The sequence below is a fragment of the Chroicocephalus ridibundus genome, chromosome Z (assembly GCF_963924245.1).
Source record: "Chroicocephalus ridibundus chromosome Z, bChrRid1.1, whole genome shotgun sequence".
In the NCBI taxonomy this organism is placed as follows: Eukaryota; Metazoa; Chordata; class Aves; order Charadriiformes; family Laridae; genus Chroicocephalus; species Chroicocephalus ridibundus.
The window spans coordinates 71,968,296-71,993,158 of record NC_086316.1 but is presented as its reverse complement, the minus strand read 5'-3'; the positions used below and the strand labels follow the sequence as shown (position 1 = coordinate 71,993,158).

General features: G+C 40.3%; 1 protein-coding gene across 6 annotated transcripts in view; it reads left to right on the top strand.

The window, feature by feature from the left end:
• Nucleotides 1-24,820, top strand: part of OSMR (oncostatin M receptor) — a 33,346-nt gene extending 8,526 nt beyond the window's left edge. For 4 of the 6 annotated variants that reach the window (XM_063321400.1, XM_063321402.1, XM_063321404.1 and 1 more), the window contains 16 exons: nucleotides 2,128-2,291; nucleotides 4,925-5,084; nucleotides 6,648-6,929; nucleotides 7,547-7,673; nucleotides 8,933-9,090; nucleotides 11,208-11,344; nucleotides 12,601-12,760; nucleotides 13,222-13,298; nucleotides 13,700-13,916; nucleotides 14,483-14,665; nucleotides 15,787-15,888; nucleotides 16,324-16,497; nucleotides 18,219-18,383; nucleotides 19,918-19,996; nucleotides 20,277-20,349; nucleotides 21,369-24,820. In XM_063321400.1, the coding sequence (XP_063177470.1) occupies nucleotides 2,128-2,291; nucleotides 4,925-5,084; nucleotides 6,648-6,929; nucleotides 7,547-7,673; nucleotides 8,933-9,090; nucleotides 11,208-11,344; nucleotides 12,601-12,760; nucleotides 13,222-13,298; nucleotides 13,700-13,916; nucleotides 14,483-14,665; nucleotides 15,787-15,888; nucleotides 16,324-16,497; nucleotides 18,219-18,383; nucleotides 19,918-19,996; nucleotides 20,277-20,349; nucleotides 21,369-21,818 (2,708 nt within the window). In that variant the 3' untranslated portion in view covers nucleotides 21,819-24,820. Of the gene's footprint in view, nucleotides 1-1,195; nucleotides 1,266-2,127; nucleotides 2,292-4,924; nucleotides 5,085-5,649; nucleotides 5,822-6,647; nucleotides 6,930-7,546; nucleotides 7,674-8,932; nucleotides 9,091-11,207; nucleotides 11,345-12,600; nucleotides 12,761-13,221; nucleotides 13,299-13,699; nucleotides 13,917-14,482; nucleotides 14,666-15,786; nucleotides 15,889-16,323; nucleotides 16,498-18,218; nucleotides 18,384-19,917; nucleotides 19,997-20,276; nucleotides 20,350-21,368 lie in introns of those variants that run through there. The other 2 variants (XM_063321405.1, XM_063321406.1) reach the window with 2 other exon arrangements.
• The last annotated feature ends 43 nt before the right edge of the window (nucleotides 24,821-24,863 follow it).

The following is a 24,863-nucleotide window of genomic DNA, read 5'->3' as shown; positions in this document are numbered from 1 at the left end:
ATCTACTAGTTGTCATAGGTGCTGGGTTTCATTATGGTAGTATAAAACTGATGGCTGTTATTTTTCAAAAGCAACTACCAAGCAGGAGGTACTCTTTCTAAGGATTATGTCATGACCATAGCCAAAAAGGAAATTTTACTTCTGAACTTGAAATATTTTTGCATTTACCTTACAGAAGACACTAATGCTGTCAAATTCTGCTTTCACGTAATTTACACATATTCATCTTTTTCCAGTAATTATATAGCAAGGCTGCAGTGAGAATTGATAGAAGGTATATGTGCATATATGTGTGTGTATACTTCTTCCTCAAAAACTTTTTTAGGATACCACAATCCTGTTTCTCAGACCAAGTGCTTGAACAATGAAACCTTGATTCCTCCCTCAGAGCATGTCTGAAGGAGCCTATGCTGTCGTTTCCTCTAGATTGAAAGCATATGGTTTTCATTTTGCTTTGACTTCCATTACGTTTCAAAATGGAATGGATTAAAAATATACCAACAGAGTTTGTAGATGATTTGCTAAAAGAGAAATAATCCTTTATTTCAGCAGTTTTTCATAAATTTTTACTAATGGTACAATGTATACTTCCATTTATTCTTTAATTATAGGCTGCACTTGTATAATAACTAAGCTGTCACAGTGTCTGTGACACTTATAATTAATAAATATGCTTATATAGTATTATTTGCTTCCTTTGATTGATCAGGGATTGTTATAACTGCTGCTTCTCTTGAGCCTTTAATTTCCTACAGTTAATGTAAAGATCCCTACATAGGGAAACTGCTGCACAGAAGTTAGTGCAGAGTAGCACAGGATAAATTGCAGAATGGTTTGGATATCTGATTGCTGCCAGAAACCTCTCTCAAAATGTAGATTCTCAAACTAAATTTCCTGAATGCTTGTATTTCTGCCAGTAGTATTTAATGAAAGTCCCAAATAATCATTGGGTCAGTGGGTGAAGCACATCTGGGATAAACAACTGGAGGTGGCAGTTTTGTGAGAAGGAACTGCTGAAGTCTCTTAATCCAGCATGTCCCTGAGGACTGTGGCTGTAGCGGGGCAGGAATGCCCAGAATGAGTTCTGTTTTAATAAAACAGATAGTTATTTCTGTGATTTCTTTTCTGCGTCCAGGTCAGTTGTAAGTGTTCTGTTGTTTGTAACAAGCAGAAGCATCTTGGAAAGCACTGTGGCAAAAGAAAAAGCCTAGTTACTTGGCCATTTCAGTTTCCTGGCTTCATTAACAACCAGATGAAATTTAGAGGTTTGTTTATTTTTCAGGAAGGAGAGAGGATACAGATCAGTGAGTGCCATATTTAATCTCTTCCAAGAGTTAAGGTTTTATTGGGAGGGTTGACGGAGCAAGCATTAAAAAAGAGGGACTACTCATAAGGTGATCAGTAGTTTTCAGCCTTTTCTTTCCTGACACCAAAAGGGACTTCAGTCTGAATTTTAAACTTTATTTTATTCTGGGAATTAACTCCAGACCCACAAAAGGATTGAGGTGCCATTATAACTAGGTGTCTAATTCCAGTAGAAGAATCCACAGCCCTGACTGAAGTACCTAAGGTCTGTGTGGAGCAACCAGGAATGTGCTTAACACTAGACTATCATCTGAGCTAGCTAGAGGAGGGAAACTCTTAGCCTATCCTCTTCAAATACTTTATTTGTATTAACTAATTTAGCCTTAATTAGGTCAGAGAGAAAAACTGAACCTAGATTTTCTGCCCTAATGATGAGAAGGCTTTCTGGGGGTTGGGATTTCTTGGGATTTAGTCCCTGTTAATGCATTATTTTGTTCTTCTTCATAAAACTATAAAGGGATGGATCAATATTCCCATAAAGTAGGCTAGTAAATTGAGGGCATAAGGAAATAAAAAATAGCATACCCAATGTCATGGTGGGGGGCTGTTGAGTAGGTTTAGCAACCTCATTCTGGCCTGCTAATGCCTTAAGATAAAAGATAATCTTTGCTTTTGATATCAACAGCATGGGTCTTGATCACTTTTTTTTTCCTTCAGAACTGTCTGGTGTGGAATCTGTCTTACCTCTAACCACTGTTGTTTCAGATCTGCTTTGTAACTTAGCTAAACATTAATATTTTTGTATCCTTTTTGTGGTCCTAGAATCCATTGTGTTTCCAGTAACATACCTTAACATTTCAAAGGATTTGGCTCGTCAGCAGCTGCTGGTGGAATGGGATGTTGTCAAGTCAGCGCATGATGCTGAGCTAGCAATGTCTTTTGAAATACAAGTCCGTCGATTAGATGAAACTACTACTATGTGGACAGTAAGTGTAACTTTAAAAAAAGATATATTAGTTATTTATAATATAAAGGAAGCTAAAGGAAAATCAAATGTTCAGATGCATATGTAGATAGCTTTGCTGCATAGGTTTACAATTTACAACATAATCTTTACAAAACTGTGCTAGAAATACCTCTGTATTTCACTAGGTGCCAGTCTAATGGTATGCCTGATTTTTGTGCAAAAAAAAATAATTGGCTCAGATGAAGAAGTCATTTCCACCTAGGCACGCAAAGGTGCCTTGCATACCCTTATTGAGGGATTGTGATGGGCACATGTAAATCTGATTTTGAGGGCATCTGTTTTGCTTTCAAGGTGCAGTCCCCCAAGCAGCCACCCAGAAACATCCCTTCCGTTGCTCCTGAAGGCAGTCTTTTTTGTAGCATGACTGCTACCCTTCACCGGGGACTAAATGTTGCTGCAGCTTCTCTCACCTTATGAACCGAACAATAGTCTCAGTGTGAGCAAAGCCCTTTAAGCCCTGTGCTTGGCCCTGTTAGCAGTTACCTTATACCCACCTCTTCCAGTTAAGGAAGAACTAGTGATGTCTCTTCTGCAAAGTCCCTGTCCTGCTAGTTTTCCTGAACACCTAAACCAGCCAAATTTTATGAAGAGGTGGAGATGCCCAAATCACAGGCTCAGGCCTGCTCCTGATGTTTTCCCCGGTTCGTGACTTCAGCATGAGAACTTTTGTCTCCAAGGAAAATTTCTTCTCCTTTGGATCTGACAAAATATTTTGGGAACTAAATGCATGTTTTAGAGATATTATAACCTATTATGAGTCATCTGCTGATTGAAAGAATATGAAATGCACATGTTAAAACTGGAAAACTGCTCTAGATCGTTTAAAGCTGCTATTTGGGGGAAAGTACATAAAGCAGAGAAGGGCTTACTTTTCTGAAACCAGAAATCAATAAAATAAGATGGGTGTGTTCAGAATCACAACTCACTCTGATCAGCCAAGTTGGTAGTATTTTGTCTCTGAAGAACCTCATGTTCACTGCAGATGAGCTCTGCGCAGTTCAGAAGATTTTAACCACTTTGATACATGGGGTTGGATTTTTAACACCCTATGAATAGATCTAACCCTGAAATCAGAAACTAGGGCCATATAGCTACAAACAATTAAGTGTTTTTTTGGAGTATCCTTCCAACAAACTCTTACTACCTTGCTGGAAGAAAAAGTTTTTCGAATCCAAGGACCTAGTCTGTTCTGTTTCTTATAATAAAAATGACAAGGAAAATAAACAGGGTATTTTGGATGTTACTACCATGTGGGAATGTATTTGCTTCTGTGTTTTTCTGAAGAATGTGTACCAATAAAGAAACTCTGTGAGTCTGGTCATACCAAAGCATGGACAGTCTGTATAACTTGCAAAGCAGTGACTACATTCCTCAGTGCTATAACTGAGAAGTTAAATTGTAAACTGATTGCAGAGTTTTCCTCAGAGTGCTGGTACTATAAAAGTGCAGGCATTGCTGATAGAAAGCAGTTATGGAGAGCAGTTCTGTGGTTGTCAGTGTGAGACAGGGCTCTGATACAGCTCATATGAGCAGCACGGATCTATCTATATGCTGAGTGAGAATCTGGTACGGTTGTTTAAGAAACACTGAAACACATGTTCTGTTCTGAAATTTATTCATAATTACAGGTGGTTAATAGAATTTTTTGAGCTATTTTTTCCTGCTTCTTATGGGCTTTAATGCTAGGAAAGATTCACGATTGGGCTACGTTTTCATCTGTCTATTTGTGTGGCTACATGGTACCCTGGTTAGTTTGAGTTGCTGTGCCATGTATTGGTGCAGCTCATTTAGTGCCCAGGTGGGCCTTAGTAGGTACATACTGAGAGAAATTTGTGAGTTATCTTCTCTTAGAGAGCAGCAGAACATTTTATATCTTTTGCTGTGTCTCTGCATTTATATTATTCAATATAAAAATATTTGCCAAATTACAGAGCATTTAGCTCTCATGATTTGTCAACTCCATTTTATATTTTAGGCTGTCCTTCTGTTACATTCATGGAGCTCTAAGAGTTTTGGGTGTATTTTTTCGTGTTTCTTGCATGTGCATATTACAGCAGTCAAGCATTTTGGGGAAATCAGCAGATATTTTCCTACTCTGCCTGTCCTCAGATGCTGTGCCTCAGAACTACAATGAGGTATCATCTGCATAAATCCTTACTGGACAGTGCAGATTCCTACCGTAATTTAGAGCCAGGGATATGTCACCCAGAGCATTAGACAAGGTGCGCTTGCAGGCAACATCATCTGTGCATGCTCATGTAATAGCAGGCAGAAATAACACACTGAAAGTTTCTGAGAGTGAATCCATTTCATAAGAAGCAGGGTCTGACTCACAACTACGTTGTTAGAATCAAGTAGTCTTGCCAGCACATCAGTCACTCCACTGCTGCTAGTACAGATTTGTAAGCGGTTACTTAGCTTACAAGTTACTTAGTGTGAGATCACATGTATTAAGGGGGATTTCAGAGATTCGTTTTTCAAAAGCATTTACCTCCTCTGAGTTTTCTCTCTCTTTCACTTTTGATTGTACTTCCAGAGTGTCTGCACATCACTGTGTTTTCAATACTTTACCTTACTGGCCTTTGTTTATAGGAGTTTCATAACGTCACACTTGATAAATCAGGAAACCCTCTTCATTGGGTATGGGATTCAGACTTACCGTTGGAGTGTGTGTCACACTCAGTGAGAATCAGGAGCAAAGCAGAAGCATCAAAAATCTGGAGTCAGTGGAGTCTGTGGGAGACTGTCCTGGGTAAGCAAAACAAGACTTTGCAATATTGGTTTTAATTTTTCCAGTACAAAGCTAGACTGTAATTCACCGGTGACTGTAATGGTGAAGTCCAATTCAAGAGACATGGCATCAAATCAAGAATCCATTTTGAACGCTTTATTTCTAAGCACTAACCAACTCTTTTTTCTTTGCTAACAATAATAGCAGTGCTTCAGCCATTGTTTTAATTTGCAGACTATCTTCCTAAGCTAATAGACCAAAAATTTTACAGCTTTTCTTGCTCACACATGAAAACAATGCAGAGTGGCATTGAATCTTGGTTAGGCTCTAGCGTAGCCTATCACCAGGTCAGACACAGCCCTAGCCTGGATGAGGGGAGAGGAGAGGAAGTTCATAGCTATGGCTATGATGTGTGTGTTGCTTTTGTCTGGGATTTTGTAGCTTTGATTAGTATTAAAGAAGCAGAGAGAGAGGAGCAAGTCAGTTCCTTATGTCACTTGGAATGAACGTCTGTGAATTATATGGGAGTAAGCAAGGAGTGAACCAATAATGTAATTAATAATATCACAAAAAACTTTTTTTCCAGATTACAATGTCCGACTAGAACAGTTTGGTTTCCAGAGAATTTGGTTTAAACAAAATATGTAACTGCTTTAGAAAAAATGACTACAGTGATTTTGTAAAGAAACACTATTCTTGTTTGGAGCAGCAAGAGCTTTTAGTTATGGGAGACATCATGGGTAGGAGAAGCATCACAGGTCTGTATACTTGGATTGTGGCACGTAAATTGCCCATCTCCCTCACCTTATATAATGTGAAGTAGGATGCAGGACTCCCTTTCTCACTAACCTCAATCTTGGAGATTTTATGTTTTCAACTGAAATTAAATAGGGATCAAAAAATACTATTTCTTTGTCACAAACTGATGCTGCATTACAGACCTGGTGTAGACCTCTCTGAGAGATAGTGGCTCTAGACTTTATCAGACTTTTGGATCTGGTTCTGGAGAGTAGATTTTATTTCCAACCGGTGCAGAGGCCTGTGAGTCACTTAAATCCCACTAATTCTTGCATCCATCGAGTACAACATTGAGAGCCATAGTTGGCTCATTCCAAGTTGGGTATCCCCTTGCTGATCTGATTCATTCAATGTTGACTCCTTTTAGCTGAGCTCTGCATGAGCTTCAGAACATGATGTTTTTCTATCCCCCTGTTCATAATCTTCAAGAGCAGGGGTTTTCGCTGTAAGCATCAGCCTGTTCATAGGTGCAGGAGGTAGTATTCATCTGTAAAGGCGGTTCTTGAAACACTCGTTCTTTGTTTTCCCCAAGCGAGAGGCAGTGAGATGGGATTTAGTCTCTCGGGTAACTTGTTGGACTACATTATATGTTTATGGGTTTAAGAAAAATAAAAATATGATTACATGTGAAGTCGATCCCTGTACGGGGAAGAATGCTAAATAAAAGTCCATGAATGGATAATATAACATTAGCAGATTCCTGTATAAATGCCTAGTTATGTGTTCTGGTTGAAGGCTGCTGCCAGGAACAGATTTTGAAATTGTTTATTATGTATTAATTTGCAGGACTGGACACTTCAAATAACAGTGGAGCACAAATCTTTCCAAATGAAAAAATTGTAGAGGAAGGCTCTGACATCACTTTTTGTTGCATTGGAAGGAAAGGTCAAATCATTAAGAAATTGTTTATAGACCCAGGTGTTGGTGTTTTCAGACACACAAACAGTCAAGTCGGATTTCTCACTCTGAAAAATGTGTCACATCATGGAGTGCCTCACAGCTCTGTCTACTGTCAGGAGTCTTGCAGTGAAGAGCAATGCTATGATCATGCAGTTTTCTTTGTGGGTAGTAAGTGAATGCCTTATTACAGTTCTATTTTCCTGTTGTTATTCAGTCAAGAATGGCTGTGGAGAATGGAAGGAGGAAAAAAAAGCTTGCTCTAAGTTGTCATTGTCCTGTCATGTGCAGCTGAACTGTTTAATGTCTGTCTTCAGATCTGTACACTTGCATATAGAAAGCATTAAAGAATAGCATTAAATGTGTTCCGATTAATTTCATTAATTGATCCTAGGACATGTGACTGATTTTTAAATATACCTACCCATTTAGGAGTTCAGCTTCATTGTCTGTGTGCATGTGGTAAAAACTCAGCACAGTACCCCTTTCGAAGGCTAATAGCAATTTTTACAGATAGAAAACAGTACAGATTAAATTAATGAATGCATGAATATACAAAAAATAATAACATACAGAAGGGTTTGTATTGCAATTAATTTATGGTGTTATCCTGATTTGTCTCTGCAGAGTGGTCATTGAATAAGTATAATTGAAATAACAACATCTGTATTAAACCAGACTTTGTACATATCCATTATTTCTAGTTTGTTAATACAGTAAAACGGTTGATGACTTTTGACTTGACTGCCATGCTGTTGGTGGTTTTTTTTGGTTTTCCCTCTGACAAGAACCACCCGATACACCTAATGATTTCTCCTGCCAAACTCAAGACATGAGAATAATAACGTGTACTTGGAGCCAAGGAGACACCCATCTTTATGGACGCCATTCACCAAAATACATCTTGTTTGAAGAGTAAGTCTCCTCGTTGTTATCTTACCTCTGGCCTGTGCTGTACAGTACTTTTGTTCCTTTAAAATATGTGGAAATGTTTTTTATCCTGATTGCAATTTCCACCTCACTAAGCAGCTTATTTAACAAGGTTTGCGCAGTGCAGAACTGCTCTGGATTAGACTACTATAACAAAGTTCTGGGCCCATCAGACTAGGTTTTGCTTGATAAAGCTTGTCCTAACCATTGGGTTAACTTGTTTGGAGATCTTTCAGTAGGTATAGAGACACTCTGCAATCAGGATATAGATAACATAAAAGCATAAGGTAATTATTGGGTAACACACAACAGACAACTAGGATTTAATAGGCTGGTGGGTTAAGTATTAGTGTGTTCACAATCCATTAACACTAATGCTGACTCTAACCCTCAGTTAGCCTGAGTGGCCTCCCTAGTTCTTTTACTTTAGGATTTTGTAACTTTACATGCTGGCGTTTTCCTTCTTGAGGCCTTGACCTACCCTTTCTCAAAAATCCTACTTCTGCTTCTGTCCGTAATTTCTCACAACTCTTTCGTAGCAGTCTGAGTCAAGGCTACTCGGCTGTGGCCTGTCAGACCCAATCCTTAGCTCCTTGGTACAGAGGCATCTAAACAGAGAGGAGCAGGGCTTTACAACAGGGCCTGCAGAGAAGGGGGAACTTATAAAACAGGACAGATGCCTCATCATCACAACAAAATTTCATCAAAAGATCTCAGCAGGAGGCAGGTCATTATTGTGTATACCTTCATGGTCTCTGCATTATTCACTTCCATTAAGATATGATGATTTAAAAATGGAAGGTTAGAAGATGCACTTGAAATTACTGCTTCATTTACAAGCATAATGGTAGACATGTGAATGGTTTAATTCTTGGCAAATAAGTCCCTAGTTTAGAATTTTCATAAGGAAGTCACTAAAAGTAATTTAACTGTGTCTTAAAAGGATAAAGTAAACTTAGCTGTATCTTAAAAGGATAGCAGTTTAGCTGTATCTTAAAAGGATAAAGTAAAGTTAGACTTTGAAGAAAACCTAGTTGTAAGAATACCTATATTCGTCCTACTTCAGGCTAGGGGAAGGAACTGGGTGGCTTCTTAGAGTCCCCTTCAGCCTTATTTTTTTATGATGTTTTATTCTAGTTCAAAATTTTATTCTATTCAAAAATTTCAACATCTATTTCAATTATACATTATGGAAAAATGTCTTTCTGTCTTCCTCCCCCCTTCCCCCCTGCCTTCTTTGATAGGTTTTCCCAAAAAATGGTTCCGTGCACAGTAAGTTGTTCTGAGCAGTGCTCATGTTCTTGGGACATAGGCCAGCAGAGGATCTGTAATATCACCGTGACTGTGGAAAACCCACTGGGAAAGAAAACTGCCACGGATGTTTTTGATGTAACTCACAGAAGTAAGGTCTTTTTTGTGTTTTTGTTGACGGTTTTTTGTTGCAGGCCTTGTCCTCCTTCTGGTCTTAATACTTGAGTGCCCCAGTTTAAACTATGGAAGTCCTTGATTTTTATCTTTACGGTTTTTATTAGTTGTCTGTCCATGTGCTGTAGTTATCTGCTGTCTCTTCAGTTTCAGCTTTGCAAAGTTGTGTTTTTGGTAGAAAACAGCTTCACTCCAAAGGTCAGATTTGGTTATTGAAATGACCCCTTACTGCGTCAAAATCTGCTGCCTTGATGAAGCTGCTTCATAGTATAGGAAGCCATATGATACAAGGATATAAAATGGGAAGTTCAAGAAAAATGTATGTGTAGGTTACTTGGGAATTCAGTACTTTGTCCAGAATGTTATTGCTGATGTTACTGTCTTTCCAAAATAAAATGGAGATGCACATTTTGAAAAGTGGGCAAGTAAAATTACTAACACCTCTCCAAATGAGAAGTGATACAGGTGTAAGCAGCTATTGCCAGGAAAGAGGTGATAGTGCTCACATGTCTTGGTTCTAATATGGGGTAGTAACATCCGGTGTGCTACTGTAAGGGAGGAAGAGTAGTTCATCATCATTGAAATAAACCAGGTTATTGTGTGAGCAGTAACTGATGGCTGTGGTTCCTTCTTCCCTGTTAGTTGTGTCCTTTCTCACAGTGTGCCCCAGGTCCCGTAAGTTCCTACATACACCTGCCTCAAAACACCTGGGTATTTCCTGTATCTCCAGTAGTATTTCCAGTTCTCCTCATGTCTTCTAGCTGCACCACATCCACCTCAGTGTTCCCAAGGTCCTGTGGCTGCCTTATCTGTTTGATGAAGCAGGAAGCAACATGTGTTTTGCTTAGTGCTTGCTGTGTGAAAAGGGGCCAAGCGGACAGGCTGGTGAACGGGGAGGCTGCTTGTGTAACTGCTGCGTTCTGGCAGCCTTTCCTTCCTCATAGGCACTCATTACAGTTTTGCTAGGCGTGCTTTTTCATATGACTTGCAGAAACATATGTTAAATGCCTGTCTATTAAATTTATCTCAGAGATGCATGAGAGTTCTAAAAGTTGATTATTTGATTGTTTGGCGGTGGAAGAAATAGAGCAGGAAGAAAGTGGAGGAGTACATTGACAGGCTGTAGTGAGACAACACAATATTATAAACTAAATTTTCATAGGAAGTAAGGCTAAAATAGGTTACTTTCAATGTGCTAAGTAAATTAAAATTTTACTAAAATTTTCTTTTTCCAGTTCTAGTGATTATTACAAGTTAAAGAAATGATATTTATGATGAGTTAGCCTTTTAAATAGTGATTACTGTAAAGTCCTTTGTGTTTTCCCTGGATATATTTACAGTGGAATTTTCCTTACTTAAAGGATGTCAGCAAGTAAAGAATAACTGAAGTTCATTGTTTCCAATTCTGCCTGTGGTAGCTGGGACCTTCTGTATCAAACACAAGCTCCTTTGAGTCTGGAAGTCCTCAAATTCTAATTCATGGTCCATGAAGTTCTAGGGTAGTGACCAAAGCTGTAAACATACCACCCACTCACATTGTCCTGTATTACCCCTTACAGTTGGACTGATAATGGGAGAGTTTGAGATCTGCTGCTCTCGCTGAATACTGCCAACATAGCAGTAAAGAATGTCAGTAATCTTGTGGAAGAAGTAGCATTGGCAGTATTTACCAGAGGGTAACTACTGGCAGGAGTCAATGTAAGAGTTGTGAATAGAATTTCTGCTGAAGAGGTTGGATTCTGGGGTGTAGAAATGTGGCAAACGGTCCTCACCATGCTGCATCAGCAGCCTCTGCCAGGCCCTCGATTAGAGAATTTACTGCATTTGCAATAAAAGTCTCTGACTCTTTCTTTTGTTCATGATGTTCTAAAATATTTCCAAGTCCGTACAGGGTTTTTTTTTTTTTAATCTTGCATAACATTTACTTACATTTACAGTCTGAAATTAATTTTTACTAATTTATATCTGCTTCTCCTAGACTGGCAGAAAAATCTGTATTTTTTACTTGCTTTCACTAGTCAGCTAAAATACCTTAAAATACTTTTGCATGTATTTTATATTTTACAAGAGCTAACTCAGATTTTCCTTTGGCAGTTTATCCTGCTGCACCCTTCCAGCTATGGGAAGAATGCACAGATACAAAAATCACATTATATTGGAAACATCGAAACAAAGGAATTGAACTGTTTTGTCAGACTGAAGTGCTCCAACCTGATGGGAAAGTAGAACTGGTATGAAACGTGAATTTCATACACAAAAACATAGCGAGTATCTTTTTGACATGAGATTAAAAAATAATTCCTCAGCAATATGAATACACTCTAAATCTTGTGAGCGTGTTGATGTCTCCTGGGTGTGTTTGCTCCCAAACCCTACACTGATGATGTGGTCCATGTGGGCAGCCATTGCTGGCACTAATTCATACTCCCAACACTTCCTATACTGCTGTCCAAAGTGTACAGTGTGACTGGTCTGCATGTGTCGCTCTGTCCTCTGCTGGGTGGGTTCTGGGATTTGTTGAAGTAAATTAAAATACTTATGAGCCTTATAATTGCTGGTAGCTATTGCTAATCTTGATTTGTCATGTTTTTACTACTCATATGATCTTACACACAACTGGTGGTGGAGTGTGTTGAAGGCTTTTTTTATATTAGTCTGGGAGCTTTCTGTGTACTATTGACTGTACTTGATGGCAGTGGGTCTGTTTTATAGCAAGGATACCCTAGAACAGTTTTTCTTCCCATCCTCTTCCATCTCCTTGAAGGTTATTTGAGTAGACTCCTTTTCTTGGTCCGCCTCTTTCACAAATGGTGAGGCTGACTGACTCTGCATACTGTGGTTTCTCTAGGTGTTTTCTTATGAAGGCAGCTTGCCTCTAGCATATTAAAAAGGCATTATGAAGATCAGGATCAAGCTGCATTCTGACTTAAGTATTGCTCAAGAGCTATTAGATCAAATGGCTGCCGTTGCATTTGACCATTGCAGGGGACAGTTTAGAGGGACGGCTTAAAAGTACACTCACTTTTTGACTCACCAGAACTCACTCTGTCTCTTAGAAGGGAGTGAGGGAAAAGGTTCGGGGGAAAAAATGGAAAGAAAAGGTGGCTGTAGATGCTGTGGATAGATCTGGAAGAGCATCTTACTTACATGAACTGAGTAAGAGACTCAGACTGTCTGAGGATAAGGTCTCAGTGAATTCTCTCCTTGAGGTAAAGACTTGTCATTTGACAGGTTTTGAGTGACTCCTACTCAAACAGTTACACAGAAAGTGCTTGCAGACCCCTTTTTGGATCTCTCAGTCTTTTGATCTTTTTTTTCCTTTCTTTTTCCTTTTTTTTTTTTTGTCTGTTGTTCTATGATTATCTTTCCCAAGTCAAGTTTAACTGGCTATCGTAGGATCTAGAAGATGAACTATTTTTTTCAGGCAAAAACCTCTTGCTAATGAAGCTGAACTGAGCTCTGACTGTTCTGTTTTTCTGTCTTGCAGCACAATAGTTCAGACACGCATCTCGATTATGCCAGCATCACCCTCGGTGGGCTGCAGCCATACACTGGGTACACAGTTAGAGTACGCTGTGGGGTAGCTAATCATTTCTGGAGGTGGAGTGAATGGAGCGAAGCCCGAACCATCAGAACAACAGAATCAAGTATGTCCAGCCTATTAAGAAGGGAAGCTAGAAGGATGTTCTTTGCTGTTGCATGCATAGGAGCACTCTAAGCGAACTTTAAGAAGGTGGCTTCTTAAACAATTCTCATCTTACCTGCCAGTCTCTGCCATTTCATTCAGTGCAGGCAGTGGGAAATCCAGATGAGTGGGAGGATGGACAGACAGTTACAGTGTTCTGTGAGGGCTGGAGGAGCGGTGCAGAGGTGGGAACGAGCATCAGGGAACTGCAAGCAAAGAAAGATTTTCTATGAAAATGAACCAGACATTCATTCAGAAAAAAAAAAATGGAGAAAGAAGTTAAAGGATAATGTTTTGGCAAGACCTGGGAGTGATGGGGAAAAAGAGGTTTTGAGGGTGGAATTTATTCAAATAGGAGGAAGCAATTAAAGGGTTTATCCTTTCTGCATGTAAAACATCTTTATTTTGCTGTATTTATTGCAGCTCCATCAGGGACACTGGACATATGGAGAGAAATTATACCAGTTCAGGGGGGACGGAATGTGACCTTGTTCTGGAAGGTGAGATACCGGTACAGAAACAAAACCCTTCATAACGTGTTTGGAAACTTCTCTGGTGAACTTTAACAAGTTGTGTGCACTTAATAGCAATTCAGTATGAAAATGTCTTTTAAGAATCTAAGATAAATATTATATATAACATATAGCTGTATGATAGTATGCTGTCCTGGTATTTCAGACATATACTTGTTTTTCTAAGTATTGTAATAAGACAAATCTCATTACTGATTTCTGCATTTCCATTTCAACCAGTATATGTATGCATGTATGGAAACAAGTGTTTATAGTCTTACAGAAATAATACATCCAGTTAGGTATTTGAAGTTCTAAATGCTCCTCTCGTATTTTTTTGGTAAGATTTACTAAATGATTGGTGTTTATTCCCATAACGTTTTGCCCAGCAAGCACCAAGTTTTCGAGCAAATGGAAGAAATATTTCATATGAAGTAACCTGGAAAAAAGTAGAAGATGGCTCTAAGCCTGAAAGCATCTCCTTTTCATCAGTCTACAATAGCACAAGGATTTCCATTGATAACCATTCCTACAGAATCAGTATAATGGCGAAGAACAATGTTAATTGTTCACTCCCTTCAGTATTGATCATCCCTACAGCTACAGGTAACAAACAGCAGGAGTATTTTCAGTTAGATTTCCATTATGAGAGCTTTATTTCTACCTATTTTAATTGAAGTAATAATTTACCGTCTTGGGGGAATAAATTAACCTGGCCTCTTAACTCACAGCACTGCTATCTGGAAATTATTACTGTATTTTTGCCTGCAAGGGGGTAACTATATGTATATTGAGCTTAAGTGCATTGATCCATCCCTTACAACAGACAGTCTGTTTTACAGAGGGAGTCTCCACAGATCAAAACACATTTAGCCTTAAACTACGGCCTCAGACCTGCAGCAGGTGCCTCGCAGGAACTCTTGTGTGTGATTGGCTTTTTGTGACTTTCTGTTTATGACTCCAGGTTTCTGCAGTTGAAGTTTTAGCTTGTCAGCTTTCAGCATATGAAGAGATCAGTTTTCAGCATATGAAAGATTTCATATGTCTGATAGTGAAGGAACGTAACTATTTTATTATTGTTTTAACACCATATCATAGAAACAATATTGATCTTCGTTAATGAATCTGAGGTTTCGTGCAGGAAAATGATTCTCTGTTTTGTTCTTTCCTAGGCACTGAGGAGCTTAAAGAAGAACAGGTTAATGGTACAGATGATGGCATTTTTATTTCCTGGGAGCCCAGACATATTTATGACAGTTACATTATCGATTGGTGTAATTATCCGATGTTACAGCCTTGTGATTTGCAGTGGAAGAGATTTGGGCCCGATACTTCCAGTGCTCTGATCAACTCAGGTGAAAGCTGAACAATTTTTCTTTCTGATTGTGCAGCAGTCTTTCATGCTGTGGGTATTAATTGAATTTAGGAAACAAATCCTGTTGAATATTCAAGTCTGTGCAGTGCAAGTGTAATTCTTCAAGGGCACGTGGCATCATGTTTTGCCTAGCAAATGAATTAGACACCACAAATGTGCCAGCACCAGTAAGCCTTCTAAATCAGCATAGTTTTTTAGAAAAGTCAGCATAGTATTTTAGAAAAAAACCCTTTTGAGTAGCTTGTAGTAACTTCTTGAAGGAGGATGGTGAGGTTAATGAAGGAGTTAAAAATCTTTTAGCAGAAGAGATGCAAAATAGAGCTCTGCCTTAGACTTAGGCAGTTTAGCACCCACTGTGTAGTGAGATGTTTAGTGCTGTCGGTGTGCCACAGATAGTGTGTCTTAGTACCAGTCCTTAATTAGGATCATTTTATCCCAGTGATGGCCATTAGACCTAAATCCTTCTTGGCTGTGTGAAAGTTGCCCTGATATACTTCCAGCTGCAAGAATATAGCCTTCCTGGATTTTCTTGAGCTGAGAGTTCTCTTTGGAATGAAACATGTTTGAAAAAAAATTGACTGAATGCATTTCAATATGCAATAAAGGAAATGCACTTCAATTCATACAATTCCTTACTGAAGGAGAGAGCAGAAAAAACGTTGTCTGGTTCTTCAGTGGGTTGCACTTGGTTAATCTGAATGGGAGTGGATGTCTGTGAGGATAACATGGAATCCTGATGCATGGGTATGTGTCTACATTAAACAGTCCAAAACATGACCTTTGCCTGAGCCAGAAAAGGAAATGAAATTACCTTGCTCTTTGATGTGTTTGGAGTATATTGTGCATTCATCTTGAATACTCCAGGGCAACAAAAATATATTGCACCCCCTCCCCAGTTCTGTCTTTCAGACAGAATAAATGTGTTCAATCCACATTATCCACACTAAGATTTGGTTTATCCTGTGTCTCCTTCAGTTGCTTTAATAGCACAATAGCACACAAAGGAGAATTCTAATGGATTATAGACCTCTATAGTTGAGTAAAAGCAAAACAAAAGACAAACTATAACCTATTTTTGTAATCATTTCCACTATTTTCTAGTTGCTTTTGTTCCGGGGGTGAGATACAACTTCCACATCTATGGATCTGCTGCTAATAGAGCCTCCTTATTGGAGAAGAAGACTGGTTATCTCAAGGAGCTACGTAAGTTGGCAGCATATTATATTTGCTAAAGTCATCTGTCACAAACAGAATTACACAGACTTCCTCCTGCCACTACGTAAAAATGTGTTTGCTGTGCTGTTTCTAAATCATCAGTGAAGCATTTAAAATATGTACAATGTACGAGACTCTGAATTGAGGATATTTGACTAGTGCAGTGACCAGGCAGAGTCCACGTTAATTAGAATAGCTAAACAAAGCTGTGATTAGCAGCCACTGCTTTGTGTACAATGTGGACTGAGAGAAGGCTCTGTGAAGTTCACAGTTTATGTGGGGCGCTATGGCTTTGTTCAGCTTTTAAATACAAGCGAGACATAAACAGAAACACCACATGGGAATTCATATGTTTTTCAAGTGAGAAGACAAGCATTCTTGAAGAATATCTGGCAAGTTTAACTTGAATTTCCTTTCTTCCAGCTCCTCTGCATGACCCTACAGTGGAAAAAGTTGAACTGACTTCCAGTGCAGTAACACTGTCCTGGGATTATCACCTCAAAAATGAGTCTGGTTTTGTAAGAGGTTACCATGTTTATGTGTCACCTGTACAAGAGGACTGCAGTTTGAAAGGATCCAAAAAACATGTTCTGCCAGGTAACTGAGCTCTGGGATTTAGGAAGTTGTGTCATTGACACAGGTGAAAGACTTTGTGCCTGTTGTTGATATTGCAGCCTCTTAGAAAGTTCGCATTAGGCAGGCACATTGGCTCATTAGGCAATATATGGTTTTCAACATCTGCTGCTTTTGATTCTGCTCTAATGTTTGAGATGCAAATGGGTGAAAGTGGGTCCTGGCTTTATGGAGATTTATAGCCCTCATCCTGTTGTCTGTAGCTCCTTTTAACTCCAGTGTGAGCTCTAGAAAAGGTTCCTGCAATATTGTAGGAGCAGTGAAGTTTCTGCCTCCTGTGATCAGAGTTCTGGATGGATTTTGAAAACATCTGTTTGTGGTCTACTTGGATGAGAGTCATAGGAAGCATGTTAGTTTTATTACGATTTGGGGTATTTTAGAAACAGATGGGATACAATTTATTTCCTTCAGAATTGGAGCACTGTGTAAATTCCCCATTTAAATTCTTTTATAGTGAAAGTATTTGTGGCTGTGCTCTACAGTGGAGTTCCTTCAGCAGAACTGAGCTGTGGGGTGGCACAAAGCCACATTTAAAGTTTTATATCTGATCTTCCTGCTCCACACTCAAAACTGCTCCAGATGACTTTGTTCTGTTATGGTTTTCAGATGTTTCCAACATGTTCAAGGATATATTTTTTTTTCCTTGTCTGTTCTTCCAGTTGGGTCAGATCGTTCTGCTGATTGAACTAGTACTAGGCTGAAAAGCTGAGTTTGAATTGAAGTCTTATGTAGGAGTTCCTGTCAGAACTAAACTAACCATAGAAGTACCATAATTCTGCAAGTAATCCCGTTTAGACTTTAAAATGTTTAAATGAAGATTTCCTGCTTCCCACTTTGTCTAAGCTAGCTGACAAAGGGTGTGACTGGGAAGAGGAGGAGTAAGCTAACCCTTTTCTCCCTGGGGTCTGGGAGTTGCACAATGGAGAGGCAAAAGAGTTTTTTTCAGGCAGGCATTCTTTTGCTTTTGATTATCGCCAAAGAACTTGACCTCAGCTTAAGGTGAAAAAGGAAATGGGAAAACTGTAATCATTCTGTTAAAAAGCTCTACTAAAGGAAATTAAAATATTGCAGCTTTTGACAGCAGGTTATTAGGTGGTCCGCCAGAGGATGGGCAATGCTGTGGCCAGTCCCGTTCAAAGGGATATGAGAGTTCAGCCTAGTGGCAATGAGTCAGGATGCATCATCCTTCTCAGAAGAAAGTGTGTAAATTACAAAGAATGTGGGTTGCAAACATTATGTTATTTCAGTGGTTTAGCGGTCTCAGTTAAGCTCATTTGTAACATTCTGGGGAGACGGTATTGCAACCTTTCAATATTTAAAGAGGGTTTATGAGGAAGATGGATTGAGACTTTCTACCAGGGCCTGTAGTGATAGGACGAGGGGTGACAGTTTTAAATTGAAAGAGGGGAGATTTAGATTAGATATCAGGAAGAAATTCTTTACTGTGAGTGTGGTGAGGCACTGGAACAGGTTGCCCAGAGAAGCTGTGGATGCCCCATCCCTGGAGGTGTTCAAGACCAGGCTGGATGGGGCTTTGAGCAGCCTGGTCTAGTGGGAGGTGTCCCTGCCCAGGGCAGGGGGGTTGGAACTATAGATGATCTTTAAATGTCCCTTCCAACCCAAACCATTCTGTCATTCTGTGGTGACTCAGTAATTCTGTGATTCTATTTTATGTTTCTTTTTAGATGGTGCAGTGCTATGTAAATACACAATTGAAAACCCAGAAGAAAAGAGATACACCGTGAAACACCTATTGCCAAACACAAAATACAAACTAGTGGTTAAAGCATATACAGGTGCAGGAGAGACTCCCATCGTTAGCTTTAGATACATAGATACACCGTTTAACTGTGAGTATTGGTTGTGGAAAATTTCTCTTCTAGCAGACGGATGGGATGATTTAAAAGGCTGGAATAATCTTCCTTTCTCAAGGGAAAACATTTAATTCAATGTAACATGCACTTGAGAAAGATCCAACTGAGAAACAAAATTTGCATACCAACATGACATACGACATTTTGATACTTCTAAGTAGCTATGGTTTTTATCTTAGAATGAAAATAATTTTACATCCTTAGTTAAGTCTTACATCTTTCTGGGAAATCGCTTAATATATGCACATTTGCATGACCAGTGAGTCCTGTTTGCTAGAATGCGTTGAAGAATTGCATTTGGATTTAACTAGTTTTCTAATATGGGAGAAAGTACAGACCTGTGTGTAAACAGGTAATTTTTGTGTGGACTCTTGAACTTCTAATACTGATTCTTACTCTCATCAGTCTCTAAAACCATTGCCAAGGTACTCCTTCATAGGTTAATAAGAAAGGGTTGTTGGCTTGAGCATTGTAGTTTACTAACTGGGCAGCTTTGATCATCAAAGCGGAACAGGAAATCGTTTGCCTGTACTTCTGTTCCCTTGAAAATACCGCTCAGCAGCTGTGGCTGTGAAACATATGATCCCAGTCAGAGATGCCTGGTCTTGAAAATTAATGTGGGGATGGAGGCGAAGGGGGAGGGGTAGGAAAGGGTGACGCATTGGCTATGCGAGGAGACTTAATGTTTTAGGCTAACTAGTAGAACAGTGTCTAAACCCTCATGGTCCCCTCACAGAGGCAGTTCTGCCTCTTACATCTGTGTTCCAGCTCCCATTAGCCAGCCTTCTCTTGTGCAGGCACAGGCATTTGTACAGGCATGCAGGGAATCAAAATGAGGGCTTAATTAACCCAGAAAAGATAAAAGGAGAATGTAACACATGTCCATTCCCTGCTGTGGTCAGGACACAGACTGGCTGGCACAGGGCAGGAGGTCACTGCCCAGGGCAAAGGGAGAGCGAGCACTAACTAGTGCTTCCCCTCAGCAAGCTTATTATAGACTGAGTGCCTGTGAAAACCGTAGCCCAAGGCTGTGTCTTCCAACTAGAAGAAAATATGGAGATTCTTGTGTCAGCATAAGTCCTAGGAGAGCAAAACGCTTGTGTAGTGTCTTGTCTTGCTATAGTCCCTCCATACTGGAGGTACAGATGTTCTGTCAACGTGTCATGACAAAAATCTGTTTTCCTTGAGGATCTGAGAGAAAACCTAAAACAAATAATTAAGTGAGATTATTATTGTCGTAACTTTTGGAAATTTACCCTTATAGTGAAGATGCTAACATGAGGGCAAATTAAAAGCAATCTAGTAATAATTCAATTTTGGTCCAAAACCTTACAGCCGTATCCCAGAACTTCCAGCCAAAATATCTTGCAACCACGGACCATGCAGTTTTACTGCTCAGTTAGTGGCAGGTATCCCATGTGAGCTTAATGTTATTTTTGCCCCAGAAACTCTATTGACTTTAACAAGTGAGAAGTTGAAAACAAGTTTTTAAAGTATTTTTCTTTCACAGCAAACACGCTGTACCTTCTAGTCCTGCTAGTGATAGTTCCATCACTAGTAGCAGCTATATGCCGCTGGAAGATGAAGTGGTAAGTTATAACGCATTCTTCTGTTGTAGGCAGAGACCATAACTAACGTAATTCGCAAACCACAGCTGAAGCTTCTTGCTTCCAGCCTGTTGCAAGGCCCCGTTCATTTTTTCCTTTGGCTGTCCAACTGTATGGATGTTGTAAGTACGTGGCTTGCAGCATTTCTGAGATGCTCATCATCTGCTGTTGTTTCTGTATACATCTATGTGTTTCTTCTGCTAGTAGAATATGCTTTGATGAGAGAACAAAAACATTCTTTGTTTTTCTTTCTTATTTCCAGGGTGAAGGAGTGCTGTTGTCCTGTAATACCTAGTCCTAACAAGAGCAAAGCGCTGTCATTCAAAGAGTTTAAGGTAAGATCACTGAAAATCTTGTATTTTTGGTTTTTCCATTCTTTGATTAGTAAAGTTTCAGAAAAATATTTTTCTTGTGTTGACTACATTTAAAAATGAATGACACTCATTATACAGAAATTAACGTAATTTGTTATCACCATTTAATGGAAAATTCTCCTTTTGATATTCATGTGACTCTGCAGTGACCAGTTTATATTCTGCAGTCTGTTACTGCAAAAAGTGAAAGCATAACTGGAGAATAAGTTAAAGCTTTTGATACCGTAGGCAATTCTTCTGTTGTTACTTTTCAAAACCTAGCACGGCCTGAGCACAGCAGACCGGAGGACGCTCCACTCCGCTGCAGCCTTTGGACTGTATCTGCCCGCTCTGCCTGCCCCACACGTCCCCCTGCTGTGGGGCACAGCAGAGCGATGCATCCTGCTGGCCCTTGGCAGGATGCAGGGGCTGCTGCCGGGGGCTGCCAGGTCTGGCTCAGGGAAAGGATTAGCAAAAGGCCTTCAGTTGCTTCTGCAGGTCCTTCAAACCGGGAGCTGCTGCTTCCATCTGTGTGCAGGAGGGTCGCAAAACTAGGAGCACGTCCTTATCCTGGCACAGGCGTGTCCGCTGCCGTTTGTGCTGCTGGTGTGCACTGAAGGCTGGCACCAGAGGGGGGGTTCTGTACAATTTAACAGCCCCAGCTGCTGCCTTCCAGTTGCTCGTGGTTCAGACTGAAAACTGCACACGTCAAAAACCTGGCAAAGTCTTTAAACGTACGGGGACGTGGTTCCTTCTTCAAATGTAGACATACTGAACTTTAAAAAGCAATCTCTAAATTGCTCCCATAAATTCCACATGAAATACAGCTTCTGTTGAATATTCTGTACATGTGTTTTCCTTCAAATTCTGTTCATTTGAAAGATCCAAACTAAAAAAAAAATTATAAGACAACACTAGAAGTGCTTGAAGTAATCACTTCCTTTCCTTTACTCAGGGCTCCTTTCACCAAGTGATTTTCTTGTTTTATGATTCTCTTGTAGACTGGTTCTGAGAAAGTACTGAAAATAAGTGACTGCATTCCTGACATGCTAGCAGTGGACAGTAAGGCCGAAGCCCAGAAATTACATCCATGGAGCCAGTTGTCTTCAACACCAACAGAAGATAAGATGGATGGTCACAATTCTTCCTGGGTTTACCCTAATGACAATGAAGAGAGAGACTCTACATCCACACCGACACCTCAGACTCATACTTGGTTTGAAAATTTTGCTTATTCTTCTCATCTTGCAGTTGAATCCGATCCCTATCAACTACCGGAGACACGAGAAGGAAGCAAGACGGAACTGCCAGTGGTGCTGTACCAGCCACGATACTACTTTGATATTTTAAATGAAGATGCTGCCTCAACACCCAGAGAAACAGCTGGCAGAAAGACCAGTCTGAGATACATTTCACAAACGGCTGTGCACTGCCTAGGGAGGAGGCTTTGATCTACTCTCCTCCATCGAGTCCGTCCTGTGTTTGTTTACGCAATATAAATAAGGATTTCTAAAACCACAACTACTTCTCCTTTTGATGAAGGCTTTCACAAGTCCACCTGCCCTGCTTCTGATAACGCTGCAAAGCTCTTGCTTCAGGACTAGTTTAAACACGCTAATTTGTGGACAGGACTGATGCGTGCTATGGTTTCGTCACAAGTTACAGGCATCGTATAAGAGTTAGGGGCTGTTTTGTGGCCTGTGTTACGTAGAAGGTTAGATCACAGCAGTTTCTTGTGGCCTGGTGTGAAGAACTACTATATTTTGCAGCGATTAAAAATTCATTCAGCAAGTAGAGGAGCAAGCCAAACAAGCAGGTGGGTTGTTGTGCTGCAGGAGTGCATTTCACTTGCAGTGTTGTGTGTGTGCTTAGGCCGTGCTCTGGCCGCCCCCAGCCAGGGTGTGTGGTGCGGCTGCACACAGAGCATTTCCCAGCGCTGGCAGCTGCCTCAGCCCAGGAACAGCGGGGAGGAGGGTTGGATTTTCCCCCTCTCAAATGACGTCAGGAATTAATATGGAAGGGTTACCTGCCTTCAGTGTGGCGCATTACTAAAAGATGAGGATGACCTTGGTGGTCGACACAGGTAGTCCCCTGTGCACTGAAATCCAGTGGTTGTCCTGCTTCTACTTCAGGTATCTTTTAACTACACTTGGTAGTTGAAAGAGCAGAGAAAACAGGTTTTTATAGTTCAGGCCTCTGTTACTGGGCTGCTGCTCCCATTTCTGGTAACTGGGACCCCTCACACTTCTGCCTTCTCTGCCTGGAAGAATGACCCTTTAAAATCCTAAACAAAATCCTCTTAACTAAACAAAGAATTGGGGGGAGTTAAGAGGGAAGAAGCAGTTTTTCCAGCAGGACAGCTGTTTGCAGAGGTGTTACCATGGCGCTGTCTCTCCACTTGTGTACACAAACTTCACTTCTTTTGGCATTAACCCCTGCACTTACCTGGCAAGCCCCAAACCACCAGGAGAGCAGACGCACATGCAGAGGTGTGAATCCCATTTGCAAGATCATGTTCAGGCTGCACATGAGCTAGAGCTTCCAACACTACATTTGCATGCATTAAAAAAAATATTCTGTTGTAACACTCAGCACCCCTACAGTAGGCAGTGGTGAATTTGGTCTTCCATTTCGATTTTAAAAAGTTGTGCATTTGTAATGAAGCAGAATAGTTGGAATTGTAACTGCAAGTCTCATCAGATCAACATCCTTAGTGCACAAGGAGCCTTTTGGTTTTGCCTTATTGTGATGCTGTCTGGAATCTTTCAGAAATAAAAGAATTTGACTTAAGAACACAGAATAAGCAGTTGTCAAAAGGTAAAAAATTAAGTGTTTTTTACAATTTGATCTTCAGCTAATTTGTTAAAATGCAGTTACTCATCTTCCCTATGCGTAACTACCTGATCACACTTCATAAAAACTAAGGAGCTGCAGAGTTTTGATACTGAACCACATGTAGGTTTTGTACTGTTGCTTAAAGATACTGTTGTAATGTCCCTGAGCTGTGTTGCAACAGGAAAACCAAAGGAGACCGTACGCAGACTTTTGCTGAGACAAGTGTTGGCTGCAGAGCCGGAGCAGGCGAAGGTGAGGTGCAGAGGCAGGTACAAACCCTGGGGTGAGCAGCTGTGCTCAGGAGTCCACGCAGACTGCACCGTGTCTGCAGGCAGGTCCTGCACAGATTTACTTGGGAAGTGGGAAAACAAGTGCGGTGCATTTGCTTCCTTTCAGCCTGCAGGCAGCGGGGTAAGGAAAGGTGGCTGGTGTCACTCCGCTGAACTGCAGTTTGGCAGAGAAGAGGGCAGTGAGGGAGAGGGCTGGGGCCGTTCAGTGGGGACATCCCAGAGAAACTCCTGCTCTCTTCCCGTTACTCTCCTTCGAGTTACTGTGCATTTAAAGATTTGCTACCACAGTGTCTTTACAATTTAAAACATTTCCTTCTCCATAGTGTTTCATCACATCAGATGTACTTGTGTAGTTCAAAAGATTTACTGCTGAAAAAAAAAAAAAACATAAAAGGGAGCTGTTTTGCCACTACTGACATAAAACTTCCTACCTGTGCATTTCAAAAAAGGCCCGTTTATTTATAAAGATTTGCAAGGTATCCTAAATCAATCTAAGGAATTGTGATACAGGAGTCAGTCAAAAGTCAGACAATTCCATGAAACATGTTAAATTCCAACGTGTTGCAGTTCCTCATGCCAGAGAACAGCCCTAACAAAGGGCAAATTCCTACTTTTGGAAAAGCTGCCGTCAGTGGAGCTTGGCTGCAGCAATCAGTGAGCGGAGGGGGATGCGGGTGGGCGCCACGTGGCCAGTTGTGCCTGCCTGGTCGTGGGGCAAGACACCTTGGCCTGTTTAAAACTCCCACCTCTGCTCCCTTCGTCTCCCCTGGGGAGATCCTGCACTGATGAAACTTCATTATCTGGAAGCAAGGAAACCCGGTACCAGGTGCCAGTTGCTCAGCGAGGCGATGAGAAGTGTGGTGTATCCTTTCTGCTTGCTGGCCCTGAGGGGTGGCGGTCCATGAAACCACCTGTGCTTAAAAGCACACAAACAGGGGATTCCAGGGAGGACAATGCCTCTGTGCCAGTCAACAGGCATGGTCCAGGCACTAGAACTAGAAATAAAGATTAGACAAGTATTTTTGCATGGGTGGGGAGGCATGTATAATTTTTATCTTTAAGACATCTGTCTCGCATTAATATTTGAGTTCAAAGCTGTAAACTTCTGTCATTATTTTTGTTTATAGTTCAACTTTCACAGCTGTTGTTGAAATCCTAATGTGTAAACCAGCATATAATAGAAAATCACTAATTCTCAGTATCAGCATGCTAAATTTTTAAAATAAAAGTGGTGTACAAACAATTAAAGGGTTCCCTTCTATTTTTATAAGACATCTTACAAAACATTAATGTAAAATATGTTTTTGACAAAACAATGTTTATTTGGAAAGCTTCAGGTTGTTCTAGTTAATTAGTACCTTACGCATATAA